Source organism: Phasianus colchicus, chromosome 4 (assembly GCF_987193195.1).
Source record: "Phasianus colchicus chromosome 4, bPhaCol1.hap1.1, whole genome shotgun sequence".
NCBI classification, from domain to species: Eukaryota; Metazoa; Chordata; class Aves; order Galliformes; family Phasianidae; genus Phasianus; species Phasianus colchicus.
Window position 1 is genome coordinate 50028623 of NC_143439.1, and position 16437 is coordinate 50045059.

The window sequence follows — 16437 nt, forward strand, 5'->3', positions numbered from 1 at the left end:
CCCATACCAAACAACTGATCATTTATCCTTTGGGTTATGGAATTTGCTTCTATTAACCTAACAGAAAATAGCAAGGTTACCCTTATGAAGTGTGCTGAATTCCTAAATTACACATCTTCTGTAAAAGATTAAAGGTATAACTTTAATCAACAAAAACCACTAACAACAAACCAGGAGTCACTCTATCACACTACAGGCATGACCCTAAAATCTGAGTGTGGGAGGACAAAGCCAGCGAGTGCCTTGTCTCAACAGGAAAATGAGATCCCACCACCACCAATGGAAATGAGTAAACAGTCTACCAAAACACGCACTTGTGAAATATCTCAGCCCAGGATTTAATAATTAAAAAGGTCATATGCAGATAGAATCTTGCCTCCAGCCTGAGCCACTGTTGAAGGCTGTCAAACTCCAGGTGATATCGGCAACAGAAGAATTACCCAGGAGTGTCTGTAGGCTTTAGCATACAAATTCAGCAAAGGAGAATGCTAGGCACAGGCCCAGAAAGCCACAATGTATCCATTTCTCAGTAGTTACACATTAAGTCTTTTTGCTGGTGAAATTTAAGCAAACAATTCAGTTTTCTTTTTATAGACTTCAGTTTCAAAATGTACTTTTGTATTGCGAACATAGTAGCAGGAAATATTATTACTAAAATATGATTTAACACTATTCTTTCTTTCTACAGAATGAATCCTTTTGTGTCAGATTATATTCATGAACACACACACACCTACTTACCCAAATATTTTCCAAATGTATATTAGCTTAAAAACCAAACTTGAAGTCTAAAAATACAACATACGTCAGCTGAACAGAGTACTGGAAACTTATCTCTTGTTGAAAGGGCCATCAGTTCTTTTCTGTTCAAGGCTTTGTTCTTTCTAATAATGAAAACCACCTTTGTTCTTCTCCTTTCACACCTATGATTAAATCCACAAGAGAATTGCTCACCAGAAGCATACAAAATTCATTCAGTGCACTCAGGCAGCAGAATAAGTCAGAACAAATTGATGAGGCCAGGGAAAGAGTGTTGGCTTGACAGAAATTAAAGGCATTATCACAATTCTCTCTAGAATTTTACTGAACATTATACCGATACAGTGTGTGAATAGGTGTATCTAAATCTGAAATCAGATACAGATCGTGGGAGACCAATACATTCCCTTCACATCCTCCTCATCATGCAAGAGATCCAAGGCCAGTGAAAAATGTATTAGAAAAGAAACTGATGCTTTGAGGGCATGGATTGAATCAGGGATCTTCCTTCTATCTGCTGATCAGCAGCAAAATAACACATAAGGAAATAAAGCCTCTCCATCCTGCTTGAATCAGTGCCAGTGCCAAGTAAACTACTGATTCTTGATTTTAATTAAAGGAGGTACACTTGTACATCAGCTTAAAACTGGAGCTCCCAAACCATAGCACTCAAGGTAACTTCCAGGTAACTCCTGAGAAGCAGAGAAGAGAGAGGAATGATCATTTGAGTACCAAGGGTCCAAAACCCAAGAAGTAATTCCCTCTAGCCACATCTGGCCCAACTGTGCTGACAAGAACAGATGGTGCCACCTCCATGAGAGACAAGGAGGAGGGCCATGACCAGCACCATCCGCACAAACAAGAAGTCACAGAAAAGGCACTGGCAGTATCATCACCGCTATTAAAATAACTTTCTTCCCAGGACTGTGCTACCTATGTGACTAACTATGGAAGCTACAATAACAGTCTTCAGGGAGTGAACGATACAAACACATGCTGAGAGAGACTTCCTTGTTGCCGAAAGACTTCACTAAGTGTTTGTGGAACAGTTGTACACAGAGCCTCAAGCACACAGACAGTATCTGTAGTGCCCCAGAACAAGCAAAGCTGAACAAAAGTCTGGCTTTTAAGTTTTTGGCTTGAAAATATTGTGGGAAAGAGAAGAGGTGGAGAAAAAAAAAAAAAAAAGGGTAATTATGGTAACTGTACTCTTTGCCCACGGAGCAGAGAGGCTGTAACTCCAAATATGAAGGATGCAGGACAGGTAAAAAAAAAAATTAAGCAGTGCAGAATTAGTGGTTGAATGGGTCTGCTAAGTGACGGCACACTCCCAGTAAAGAGTTCTGGCAGCAGAAAGCCTTTAATCCAAGTGAATAACTAACTGGGAATAATGTCAGCAAAACAGCTGTCTGGATGCTACACTGCTCAACTTGAATAGAGGAACAATTGCCTACAATTGGAAAGCAATACATTTCAAGCCAACCTCAAAGTGAAGACCAAGAACTAACACCACAGTTTAACTACTATCTGCCACCATCTTCTGCCTTAAAAATGAGAGTATGAAAGAGGATGGCAGAACCAAATAAGGAAACAACTGTTCTCTTCAGAAACACAGAAGCATAACTCCAGGAGCAACTTGAGATGTATACAAGTCTCTTCCAAAGAGAAGATGTAGTAAGCTAGTACATATTCCTTCTATTCCACCCTAGTGGAAAGGCAGACTAAATGCTGGCGCAAAACAACTATTAAGAAAAGAAACAACTTCACAGAATCTGTCTACCAAAGAAGCTATTTAAGAATCTTTTGAACATCTTACTGAAAGTAGCATGGCAATCTCATACTTCCAGCAGAACAACCTGCACCTCCGCTGCATCATGATCAAGCCTGCAGTCCAGATGCCAACCAGAGCTCTCCAGAGGGGGAGAAAATAAATAACAACTGCAATTTTACAGTGAATTAGAAATGCCTGGTTTAGGTTATATTCTCTGAAGTGCCCATTCATTATAGGTTGCCTTCTCTTGATGCTTTCTATCCAAAATGCCCTCCTCTTAATCTTTTCTCTTTATAAAACTTTTACTTTTTTTTTTTTTTTTTTTATCCTCTGCATCAGATTTGGACTGGCTTGCACCAGTGTTGAAAGAGGATAAAGATATTTCAAATGCATTCATCAGAAGCTCCAGAAATATCAGCTGCTCTGAGCCAAGACCTTACCCACGCCTGGGTAAATGCCAACATACTGTACAGGTAATAAGAGATAACATAAGTCTTACAAAAGAATTTTACTCAAGTTCCTATGGTAGCTCTTCAATTGGTGAAGCAGATTTAACAGTTGTTAAAAAAGAAACACCTATGCCAAAACCAATCTGGAAGTGTTCAAGGCCAGATTGGATGGGGACCTGGGCAGCCTGGTCTAGCATTAAATGAGGAGGTTGGTGGCCCTGCATGTGGCAGGGGGGTTGGAGATTCATGATCCTTGAGGTCCCTTCCAACCCTGGCCATTCTGTGATTCTGTGAAAACAGAGGAACAATAAGAAAATTATTGATAGTATACACACCAGAAGATACAAGGAGAATGGATGATTAAATACAAGTTACTCCAGAGAGTTTGCAATAGCTATTTTTCCACATAAAGACATCTAAAACACTCTGGGCACATAGTATGCAGCCAGCTGGCAGCATCCACGTGACAAAGATGCACCTTTTGCCACCTCGTCTGCTCTGTATTAACTGAAAGATTCCTTGGCAGCCATTTACAGAAGGCAAAATACCCCCAACCTTGCCCACGCAAACAGTGAGTAAAATGGCCCAAAGTGCTGAGCCATCCAAAATGTCAGATGGGCTTTGATAAGCAAGAAAGGCATTCTGCTTTATTAGCAAGAACAAAGTCACGATTCTCTCAATTTTATTAGGCCAAATCCTCTATCACTGCACCAGGAGCAAATGCTACACTTACCACGCTCCAGAAATTCCTACATGTGCTCTTTCCCTCCAACAGCCTCATCAGACTGCTGGAATTAAGAAATCCTAGTTCTGAGGAGAAGGACAAGCTCGCAGATCCACACGCTGCTCTGAGTGTGTTTTTTGTAGGTACTTCCATAGAGATCCATACATGCAATTGCACATAGAGAAATTGTCAGACTGCAGCTCCTTTCATCTCATGCCATTGTCCTAAGGAAAACTGCACAATATACTGGCTGAGAACAAAGGGCATGAGAATACACACTTGGAGTGACCTTCTCCCTAGACCAAAGGCTTTCTACGCCGTAGAAGAGTCATTGTTCTAACACACTTTTCATTGAAGAAATTAAACATTTTCCTCATACTCTAAGTAAACACCAAATACCAACAAATCTCCCTCTGCCAGGCACAGCTCTACTGACACTATCATGTTTGCTGTACCAACCACTTATGCTTTGTACACAGTTGTAATTACATCTGAAAGCTTCTTCCTCCGCAACGAAATAGGAGCTTATGTTTTGCTCCTCCATTCCATTTGGTGTTTTAGATACCCACCTCTTCCCTCTCAATCCTAAAAGAAAACTACAAATTTTCATTTTCTTTATAAAGCGGTTCAGTTTGTCTGCATCAATTACCATCTATCCCTTTCCCACAAGCTGGACAGAGCTTGCCACCATATACTAGAGTTAGAAATAGTGGCAGAATCATTATGTTGACTTCTAAGAAGCTGCTGGACCTAGGGACTGCTCCCATGAATAGCAGTAGGTGCTATAACCCTGAAGCTTCACTTCTGTTTGAAGCACGCCTATCATAAGCACATACTGGAAAACACTCACTATCTATAGTCAGCACCAATCCCCTGCTCTTCAGCAGCACCTATTCCCTTGTAGCATGAGCCATGGGAAACTTTCACACTGAGGTCCCCATCCTGTGCAAAGGCTGCCAGCAGTGCTACTTCTAGTAGCCCACTTCTCGTAGTCATACAGAGTGTGTACTCAGGGCATACAGGGGCATGATTCTCCCCTTCCCCTGTGCAGACCAACCCCTTACACTCCTCCTCCTGAGAGATGCTAAGATATAGCAAAAAGGCAGAAAAAAAAAGCTTTCAGCACAGTTTGAGATCGCTGCACTTTGAAGAAGTCTGCTCTGGCTCTGATGTACTGATTTCCTCAAGGCCCTTCATGTGGGAAGTTAAAAAAGCAATTTTTCTCCACACAGCTCTGAAATGAAAAAGAAAAGCACTGTAGGCCTAAGCACTGCGCTGAGGAACTAACAAATGCTGAAGGGAGAGTGGGGAACCACAACACCAGAAGTGCCTACAACTAGAACGTGCTCTCAAGAGTCTTGGTTGAAATCCAAAAAAAAAAAAAAAAAAAAAGCAAAGACTTAAAACTATTATACTGCATTACTACTTCAGAGAGACTAGCAAACTACAATGAAGAGAAATTAATGGTTAGACTCCCAAGCTCTGGAAGACTCAAACTGCCAGGAATGTTGTCTCAGAACTACCCCTGTGAATTTCCATGGTTATCCCACAGCCATTTACAGCAGCTTTGCTTACTTTCTCCCCTGAAGCTACTCAAGAGAAGCAAAATGACGGGAAGGAACAAAGTAGCAAAGTATTTATTACAGAGACACACTTTTAAATGACAAATCTTTTTGTTTGGGGCACTCTAAGAGAACTCCGGCACCAACTGAAGCACATCCTTCAGAAGGGCAGCTGCAATTAATTCCATATGATGTTCTTTGCAGAGCATGGCACGGAGTGAGCCTCTGCAAATGGAAGTGGCTGCTGCTCTCCAAGAGAAATAATCACTGAGAGATATGTGAGGGAGGTGAAATTACTCTGCAGCTCCACCAGCTTTATTTTTAACACCCGGCTCCCCTTACACTCGCCTTCACACAGGGAATGTCTGACCCCTCAGCTGTGCTACGCCAATCTAAGAAGCTCAGGATGCCAGGAGGCATGGTCCAGCAGCTATCACCTCCATGCCAGCCATGGCTGTGTGCCACACTGTCCCATGGAAACGTGCAGTTCCCTGTGCCCATGGGCAGAGTGCTCACCCAGCAGCGGTGGCCATCAGTCCAGCACTTGGCTGAAGGGCAGTGCAGGCAGGGTGGCACTGATCTGAGAGGAGAAAATATGGCCCCAGCAAGCCTGGAGATCTGCATGTTCGTAATTAAAGTGTTTTTAGTGTATTTCTGCTTCTCCATAGAAAGGCAAGCTGTTTCTAATAAAAGATAATTTGAGTCGCTTGAGCTTTGTTGATTTATGCCTTTTTTTCATGTTACTCCAAAACTGAAGGCCCCTTGTCAAAATAAGAATTGGTTTTGGGAGGCTAAGGATTTGTATTATTTCTTTCAGCTTTGAGAGAGTCACCTTTACAACTCACTGACTCTGAGACTTCCTCTTCCTTGCTGGTGCCATTTTTCTGGAAAACAGTTCATTCCCTTGGCTACCTTCAGTCAATCCAAACCCTGGCAGAAGATGCACACTGCACACGTGTGCTCCAAACTAAGGACTTCCCTTTTCTCCAAATCACCACCTTAAAAACTAACACATCAGATTCAGAAAAAAAGAGAAACAGAAGAACTTTTACATACTTGCTGTCTTTTTTTTTTTTTTTTTTTTTTTTTTTTAATTCCCTGTTTAGATTACATGTTTATAGTTACGCTTCTGGACTTAAAGAAAGCTTTGACTTCTCTGTTGCTACAATACATGCAAGTTAGCCCACTGAAATGAATCCAAACAACATTTTCTCACAAGGCATTCAGCTGAATGTTCAGGACACTGCCATCCTTGCCTATGATGCCCTGACAGAGACAAGTCAGCCACTTCTATCTCTCCTCATTCCTCCCTGCCCTTCCACAAACCCAGTCAGAAGATACTCACTGCCAAGTAGCAAACTGGGAGGGAAAATAACAGAAAAATGTAACCCTCAAATCCATACCTATTCTGTTTGTTGTAGGAAGACCTGCATGTTCTGTCAGAGCCGTGACCTTCTGCTGGAACTATAAGGGCATAATGCAGCCCTGTGAGTTCACTGAACATACTGCTTGCAAAGCAAAGCACCATGAAGAGATTTTAATCTCAGCCCTGTGTCCTCTGTAGCCATGCAACCATTCTCCTCCCACTTGCAAACGGTTATTTATGGGCATCAGCCTACTCTTATGCAAAAGAAAGGCTTCTTCAAGTCAGAGTAAAGGTTACCACTACTTGTGCCAATCTGCACCCTGTTCCTGAAGTACAAATTCAGCTGAGTTTCTTAGCTCTCTAGTTTTAGTTACTTGAGCTTTTTTTCCCTTCAACTCTGTTACCTTTGGAGATGGCAAGTTCCAGTATTAGAACATAAACTTGTTTTCATCTTCAGATCACAGTATCTCCAACAGTCCCATACTGTGTAAGCAACTTCATATGATGCAGTGCTACCAAGCACTGTCAGTTCCTAAAGTCAAAGGCATTGATTTGCACCTTTGTTGGATGTAAAAGAACTGACATAAATTTCAGGAACTATTACTTGTTATTAATCTTTTTACAGATCTCAAATCCTCATGTTGGGGAGAAAAGTCTGTATCACAGCAAAGTACAATGAGGAACAGAAAGCAGGTAACAGCCTAATTTAAAAATTAAATACGTTAATCTGCCCAGAGACTTCACTGCTCATGACTGCAATACTGAACTGAAAATTGACCAATGCCTCGAGGAAAGGAAACAATAGTAAGGTATTCTCAGGAAGACGACTTAAATTTTTTTTGCAGCACACTGAACATATACACTTTCTATGTAGCTTGTAAATAACCACAGGGCTGGAATGAAGGTGGGGAGATTCTGGAGGTTGGAAGAGACATCACAAAGAATTTTTCCTTTCATGCTGTTCCTGAAACTCACTGTGGGATCACAACATGGAAGAATTCCTGTGCCGTTTCCAGCATGAACCAGGATCGTAGAGAAAGGCAAGATTAATGGAGATAATTTCCCTCTTACCCTACTCATTCAACTGTAGAAAGCAGAGTTAAAGAATTGCTTTTCCATCACGCAGCTCCTTAGTCTGTAAAGTGCCCCATGAATCACTGCCAATGATGCTGGAGCCAACAAGGCACAGCAATATTATTTTTTAAAATCTCAGCTTGTCAAAGCTGATTTCAAAATCAAACTGTCTTTGACACTAGGCAAGATATCTAAAAGCAGCAGAACATAGCACAACAGGGCTTCCCTCATAGAATGAATCATAGAATGGTTTGGGTTGGAAAGGAAATCTAAGACCATCTAGTTCCAACCCCTGCCATAGGCAGGGACACCTCTCACTAGACCAGGCTGCTCAAAGCCCCATCCTGCCTGGCCTTGAATGCTTCCAGGGATGGGCATTCACAACTTTATCCACAACAATATATATACATATATTATATAAAACAGTTTAAAATTTTGAGCAAGTTATAGTAGACCTGATCAGAGTATCTATGAAAGTAGAGGATTATTATAACCAATTAATACCACAAACAAAGAACCACTTAAGGATTTAACAACCAAACTCTCAAGAATTAAGCTTGTCCATCATGTCCTCAAGATCCAAAAAGCAAGTGGAACTCATTTTTTATTGGTCAATAATATTTATGCAAAATGAATTAAATAACAGAATCTCACCAAGCAAGGCAACCACTCATGTTTAGTTTTCTAAGATAAAAGAGGTTTAGTAGAAGTAGCTAGATTGAAGCCAAACGCATTTTATGCTGCCTTGAAGAGTTCCCACAAAGGAAAGTCAGTAGCATACCTAGAAAATACTCATCAAAAGCCACAGGAGTTTTGCATCCATAAAGAGAAGATCTTGTTCATGTAAACAGATGCTTAAATGTGATGATACTGTAAACATCCAGTAAAGCAGGATTAAAAATAAAATTTAGCATCATTCACTCACTTACTTTCAAGAAACCACAGACCCACAGAACTATTCAGGTTTCTGTGGTCCCTGAGGGCCTCTAAGCCCAAGCTCCTACCCAACACCAGGGCAGAAGTCAGCCAGAGCTGCTCGTTTGGAGCTCTTTTCAGCTGGGCATCAAGCCACCCAGGGATGGGCAGCCTGCACCAATTGCTCAGCTGTCCTCATGAAGCAAGGAGAATCATCTTTGCTAAGTTAGAACCTTTCCTCTTTTAGTGTGTGACAGGTGTTTCATTCTCCTGCCCCGTGCCTCTGTCCTCTCAACAACCTGCTAGGCTCCCTGCCATGCACTTCTTCCCCAGGAGTACCTTCCAGGGAAGGTACTCCAGTCCCAGCCAGCTCCAGGGCTCTCTGCCAATCTGTCTCCAATGTCCCAATGTCCTTTCTGTGCCGTGGGCCCCAAAACTGGATGCAGTATCACAGGTGTGGCCTAGCAAGCAAATAACCACTTCCATCAACCTACAAAGAGCCAATCCTTCCTGCTGCCAGGACACAGCTGCCCCACATTTAGCCTGCTCCCCTGCTGGTCCCCCCCAGGCCCTCCCCAACGCTGCATTTCCCAGGCAGCCACTCCCCACACTGCACCACAGCAAAGGGTCATTCAGCCTGTCCCAGGTACACTAAGTACATTTCTGTTTAATAAATAAGAGGCAGTTTAAGTCGGGGTGTGTTCTAGTTCATCACATTCTTACAAACCTACCTCTAGGGCATGTGGTGCAGCCCTTTCACCTGATACTGTTCTCACCATAGCTTGAAGAGGTTTCAGCTATTAACTTTGATATTATAGTACCATAGTAGCTGTAATTATCATAACCGAGGGGACTGAGCCAAGCAAGGGAGCACAGTAGTTTCATTCTTAGATGACACATCGAAGGAGGGAAAACTGAGATCTTCACACTCTGTATGCCAAAATGCTCACACCTTCCCCCATGCAGGTTTATCAACCACTCTTTCCAATGATGCTTTTAACCCCAGTAAATCTTGCTTTCTGTATTAGTCTTACACAACTGTTCTTGTTGGGATATTTACAATATTAATACACAGAAGTGTTCATCTGTGGACGAAGAGCTCATGGTCTGGCAGCTTCTGCAAACCAAAGATAATATAGCTTTTATAACCTGTTGTGAAATAACTCTTCCTTGATTGACTAACACATTCTAGAAAACAATTCTGCCATACTGATCATCTGCTTATTCTCCAAGCTAGAATATAGAAAGATTCCAGCTTTCTAGATGATATTTTCATTTAAAATAAAAAATATAGTTAACACTAGCAGAATAAGAGGAAAGAGGTTGAATAGTTTCACCTAACAGATCTTTGCAACCAATTAAAGACATTCCAGACTCCGGTTTTAAGGGCAGATCTTCTACCTTTTTTAGAATTTTAGTAATAAAAGGAGAAATTAATTCAGTTTTAAGGAAATTAGCAGCTCAACCCTACATTTCCTGACATTATCCCTTTATCAATGAAAATGTTGTTCTCACTATTCTCACCCCTGTGTTAAGCAGTACTTGTAACATGGCTTACACCAGATCTCACAAGGGAATTGGGTCCACGTACACAGGACACACAGCTGCCATGCAAATGGGAGAGGAAAACATTTCTAGAAGGTGATAGCTTAGTAGGTCATAGAGTTTGGACATGTTCTTCCAACCCTTCAAAACAATTTAGTTTTCATTCCACTGAATGACTGACCTAGCCAGAATGAAGAGCACCCCATCAACCTCATCTGCCTTCATTAAATGCTGCCCTGGAGATGTACAGAAAGAATGAAGAATTCCATTCCAAGTCATAATAACTGCAGCAAAGTTACTCTGAACACACATCTATCTTTTGACTCTTTATGATTGACTTATAGACATTATGGGAAATATTAATCTAACTTTAGCTGTCCACAGATTAACCAGCTGGTCCAAGCCATTTATATTGGTTCCTTCTAGTCTGAGGAACATCCTCATAGAATCATAGAATGGCTTGGGTTGGAAGGGACCCCAGGAATCATCAAGCTTAACCCCTCTTCCACAGGCTGGCCTGCCAACCTCCACATTTAATACTAGGCTTTATAACTTCCACCATGATGAGGGATTTGTGACTAGCACACATCAGCTATAAAGTTAGGTGCTAAAAGACAGCCAAGATGGATACTAATCTGTCAATTGAAACTATTTTTCAAAGCTCAAGGACTGTGTTCAAAGCCTACTGAAGTAACTGAAGTGAGAATCTCTGCTATACTTCTCCAGTGGATTTGGAGTTGCACAAAGCAGCCTTCCCACAAGCTGGACCCACTCACCAGCAGGGCAGACACCTTTATTCTACAAAGCTATAGACCTGAAGTACTACCAGGTAAGGCACTGTTGGCCTAGATAACTACACTTGCTCCTTTAAAGTTCATTCCCAATACATTATGTAAAGTACACAAGTAAAACACTCTTCCAGTAGGAGAAGAAAAAGCACAAAGACAACAGGAAAGACTAGAAACTCAAAAAAAAAAGTCAGCTGTAGGCACTGTTTGCAGCATAACTCACCAACTTTCCTACAAGATTTGCTTAATAAAACTATGTAGTCCTAAGTCTTATTGCACCTTTCTATATCTGAGTGGTTGTATTCAGATACTTTCACAGGCAGTCAGACTGGCTTCTCCAGAGCTGCCTGCTGCAGAAAACATCTGCTGGATTTAATCTATTCCTGAGTATCAACAAGACTGATGGTGCCTCAAGTCTTGCTGGGGCACCACGGTTGTGGGACTAGAGTCCCTAATCAAATATCTTAAAATCCCCTTGAAAGCAAAGGAAGAGTTGATAGATAGTCTAGCTACAAAGATGCAATCCTGCAAAAGACAAGTTTCTCACATATGCAGCCAATCAGTAGGCTTAACCAGTATGTTCAATAGAAGAAGCTTTATCTCTGATATTCCTTCAAGTCAGGGCATGCCAATCAGTATCACACTGTACTTTGAAGGCCATATAAATCAATGTGTGTATTCCTCAGGTTCTAGACTCCTTCAGTAGATAACCCAATCCACTTCCTTCATCATATAGGAATGATTTTGTCAATGAGCTATATCCATTGACTTTTAAGCAATGGGAGACATAAGCCTCAGCCTTCTAGAACTGCATCTGCAGAAGGGAGAGACAACCTAACAAAATCTTGTTTCCAGAGTACTGATGCAAGACAGTAACATGAAATTTACTTGCCCGGATCACTGTTTTTATACCCCTCACACTGTCTCATAGATAGGGTGGACCAGATGGTGGCATGGCTGTTCTGCTGCATGGAAGGACACATCCAGAAGCACCAAGTAATACACCTGGCCCCAGTTCTAGAAGCAACCAACTTAAAGCTGCTGCCTTCAGAGAAATCTATTGGAAGTAATGAAAAAAAAAAACACAACCACACAACCAACAAACCCCTCTGGCTCACAAACTTCTTCCTAACAACGCAACTCTCCAGAGAAAGTGGCAGAGTTAGAAATTACTGCAGTTTAGCCCATGCACATCTACAGGGAATGGCAAAGTCAAATACTAACTGTAGGGGACAGAAAGCATGCCTTGTTTATTATTACCAGACAACAATAGTGGAAGCATTCTTATCAGCTGGCAAAGTTTCTAAGGAATACAAGTCTATGGAAAAGCCATCCCTAATTGAACCAAGTTTCAACAATGAGGACAGAGCATATTAATGAGGCGATGAGGAGATAACAATACCCTGAGGAGCTGCACCAGTATTAAATGTGGCTTTATTACTGTATTGCTGTTACGAATCTTTGCAGCAAGAACGACTGTTTATACAGATGTTCTTTCAACCATCAGTTATTGTAGTTTAAGCAAACACACTGGGAACCTTGACATTTTAAAATTACGGGCCATTAGATTAAATTAGATTTGTTATTTTGCTTTAGTAAGCCACTACACTTTACAAGGCTGATACATTCTTTCAGTGAAACTGAGCTGTGTTAATTGAAACGAGATACTGCACCTTTAATAATGCAGGCTGATGGAGCTGCCTCGCAGGGTTTTTCATCTGGTGCCTTTATTTTAAGTCTTCTGGGTGCCACTAATATGGTTCACTTTATCATTAAGAGGGCATTATTTGTGTAAGTAGCACATGCCAAGTAAAACTAAAATAATAGAACTGGTTTACCGTTACACAGGGGGAAGTATGGCTGATGTCTGTGCAGAACTGAACATGTGAGCAAGGCTGAACTGCAGTTTCATACCAACAGTGACTTGTGATTGGAGCAGAAAGTCCACAGAATCCCCACATCCCAGCTCCTGCCACACGCAGATCACATCAAACTTGTCACCACCACATCCAGATCTCGGGTCCTTCCGCACGCTCAGGTGGACTTCAGTGCTTCTGTTCCATAGCTCAAGGGAAGCACAAAGGGGTTGGGATTGTCATGAGGAACCACCCACTCAGACACTCACCCCTGAGCCTTAGCACCTGTCTGTCCAGCACCCAGCCTGCTCCTGGCCCAGCAGAATGCTGCCGCAGCAGAGACAGGACTTAGATGGTATTTGAACTGGGTGAGGATCCAGCCCTGAGCCACACAGCTGGTTCCTTACCAATAACAACATGCAGCTTCAGATCTGTGCGTTTCTGCCTCAGCTTCCTTGTGCGGCACTGCTCTACTGTCTGACAGACTCTGAGCTCTCTGCTAGCACCCTCACTGCCAGTCCTCCACATCCCATACCAGGGAGGTCAGCAGCTGGCTTAAAGCAGTTGCTGCTTGTTTTATTCCCATTTGAGAGAGACTTCATTGTAAATGCTCAGCACTGAGCTGGAGGCCATCACACACACGAGGATTGCTAACACCTCTGGGCCAGCACATAGACTGCTGAGGGACAACTGCAGAGCTTCTGAAGGTGGACCTAGCAGCCAGGCATGGCATGGCCCTATTTCTGGTTTTCACTCAAATCAACAGGGCTTAGTACCTACAATAAATAGATAACATCTCAGGGATGTTACAATTGATGTTGCTTTTCAATATCCTTGGGCTAACATATCAAGTTCCACACCATTTGCTCCGTCCAAGTCCTCCAGATTTAGGATGGTGAACGCTGACCACACTTTTCTAAGAGGTGTTAACCCTCATACCTCAGAGCTTAACCCAAAAGGAAATACCATGCACAAGGCATATGGGACCACGCCTGCTCCACAGGCAGCTGACAACCTCACCACACACATCACACCTTTGCCATCCATGCATCAAGAAGATGAAAAAAATGAATAAGGAAGTGTGAAAGGTTACATCCAGCTTCCTCTATCCACATGGCTCTCCTGGGTCAGGACCAAGTGCAGAAGGAGTTAAGCCTCCTCCTGCTCTTCTTACCGGCCCCATCACACCAGCACAGGCATGAGAACTTGGGAAGGCAGGGAAGTGCCCAGGAGGGAGATTTCCGCCTGACCCACACTCACTGCTCCTATACAGGAAGGCTCACACTCCCTTCATTATCATCATGCCCGGAGTGATTGCTGGCAGCCTCATTACCTACAGACCTGCTTTGCTGCTGAGTTCCTGGCATCCTTAGCAGCCAGAACCAACAATCATAAAGTGCTGTGCACCGTGCAGGGTCAAGTGCCTCCCTCCTGCTTCCCTGTTGTAAGGAAGGATACACGGGGACCTCCTCATTCATCTGCCCTACGCAGCCGCCTGCATGCACTGCACTTCTCCCTTGAACTGTACACTGGCACAGAAGTCCTTCTTTCCCCGTTCCTCTCCATTCCCATCTCGGGTCCTACAGCGACCGGCCAGCTATGTCAGTGCCTGACACAGCACTGCCCTTTCAGATGACGTTGGAGTCAACCATTATTCCTGAGAATATACTTGAGAATGTAGGAATCCCACCGTCGCAGCGACTTTACCAACCATTCGCCCAACCACCGCAGGAGAGCAGAACCTAAAGCCGCAGATTAAAGCCTGCAGCTGACGGGAGCTCTTACCCGGCTATCTCAGTTTATGCCACATTCGCGGGTATTCTGCACCAGCGATACGGCGCGGAACTACTCAAAGCGTCGCTATTGTTACACGCCAAAATATTTAACTACGGCATCTCACCCCCGCCTGCCCGTCTGCGCGTTCTACAGCGCGAGCAAACCTCGAGCGGGACCCGCGGGGCAGCGCCGCATCGCCCTCAGCTTTCGGGAGCGACACAGGAGGAGATGCGGGCACACCCCCCGCTACGCGCCGTTCCGCGTTACCTTCGCGGCCCCGGGGAGGTCTGGTCTCCGGGAGGGCCGGGGAGCCCCGGTGCCCTCCGCCCGGGAGGAAGCGTCGACTCCAGCACCTGCGCTGCTGTTTACGGCCGCCCAGCTCAACCCGAGCCAGGGGGCGGGCGAGGGAAATACTATTAAGGGCTTAAATCCGGCGCGGGGGCTGCGGCGCGGCTCGAATGCCGCAGCGCGTAAACCGCGCGCTCCGAGAGCCAGCGGAGCCCCGCGGCAGCTCGGGACTGCGGCACGGCGCCCGCACCGCGCTGCCATCGCCTTACCTCGATCCACTTCTGCGCCTCGCCGAACGCCGGCTCGGGCTGCGGGGAGTCGGGCGGGGGCTGCGCTTCTCCCAGCTCCAGCGCGGGGCTGGCCATCGGGGAGCCGCGAGGAGCGCCGAGCCGCCGGCCGGGGAGCGCCGCAGCCTGTGCCGCTGCCTGCCGCGGCGGGGCCGGGCGGCTGAGCTCTACAGCCCGGCGGCTGCGGCTCGCCTGCGGTAACCCCGCGCCTGGTGCCGCCTCGGTCCTTCCTCCCTCCCGCCCTGCCTCCGCCCCGCCCGCCGTGCTGCCGGCTAAAAATAAAACAGACGGGCCAAGCGGCTTTGCCTGCAGTCCGGGCACGCGGCCCGTCCCCCCGGGGCGGCCGAGCCCTCCCCGGCCGCAGCCGGCGTTGTGCCCTCAGCCCCGTCCCTCAGCTCGCGGCAGCGCTGTGGAGGGTGAGCGGCCGGGAGATGTCAGAGTGATGCCCGAGAGCTCTGCGCTCCCAGGTGTGATGAAAAGCACCGCACGTGAGCGTGGGTTTAGGGCGAGGAAAGACAGCAGAGCGCATCCTGCAGACCTGCGCGGTTGATAGGCGGTGCGAGCAGCCTCAGCTCGAGCAGAAATGCTCCTAAGCCTGAAGTGAGGCATGGAAGTTTCTAGAAATTGGCAGGAAAACTCTTTCAAAAAGCCTTTTTAAAACCAAACCCTAAAAAAACAGTCCATTCATCTAGTCGTGTTGGAAAGATGAGCTGAAGTTAGTCGTTTATATTTATTCCAGCTTAAAAAGATGCCCACTTGCTGGACACCTGTTTGCTGGGCACGGGGGTGGGCACACATTCGCCCCCAATCAGTGCAGTATCTGAGCGGGGCTCCTGAGAACACCTGGCTGTGCCAGCAGTCTGCAAACTCCACGATTTCTGAGCTCCCTTCATCCAGGTGTGAGTTTGCCTCAATTCTAAAGGTCCGAATCTTGCTCGTTGTTATACAGCAGTCAGTGAAACAATGCTCACTCTTCAAATCACCTCAATCTGCATATTTAGCTTTGTTATCATTCTGAGAGTTTGTTTTCATTGCGTTTAGCTTTGGACTCTGTTTATGGTTTGAAATTGGCTGAAGAAGCAAGGTGTCTGAAACCAGCTCTTAGAGATTCTTCTGAAAACAGCAACGAGATGAAAACGCTGTTTTTGGTACGCTAACCTCAAACATCTAAAGGGAACTAACAAGTATATTTAAAGTACTTCTGCCAACACAAACCATTTTCTGATTCTTGTAATATTTAAATAACACTGATGTATATCAGACACAATTAACTTTGT

At 44.6% G+C, this 16437-nt stretch overlaps 1 protein-coding gene across 8 annotated transcripts in view; it reads right to left on the minus strand.

Moving 5' to 3' along the window:
• Positions 1-15383, minus strand: part of LIMCH1 (LIM and calponin homology domains 1) — a 164656-nt gene extending 149273 nt beyond the window's left edge. For 5 of the 8 annotated variants that reach the window (XM_090139509.1, XM_090139506.1, XM_090139507.1 and 2 more), the window contains exon 1: positions 15143-15382. In XM_090139509.1, the coding sequence (XP_089995635.1) occupies positions 15143-15238 (96 nt within the window). In that variant the 5' untranslated portion in view covers positions 15239-15382. Of the gene's footprint in view, positions 1-14852; positions 14966-15142 lie in introns of those variants that run through there. The other 3 variants (XM_090139511.1, XM_090139504.1, XM_090139510.1) reach the window with 2 other exon arrangements.
• Positions 15384-16437: the final 1054 nt, after the last annotated feature.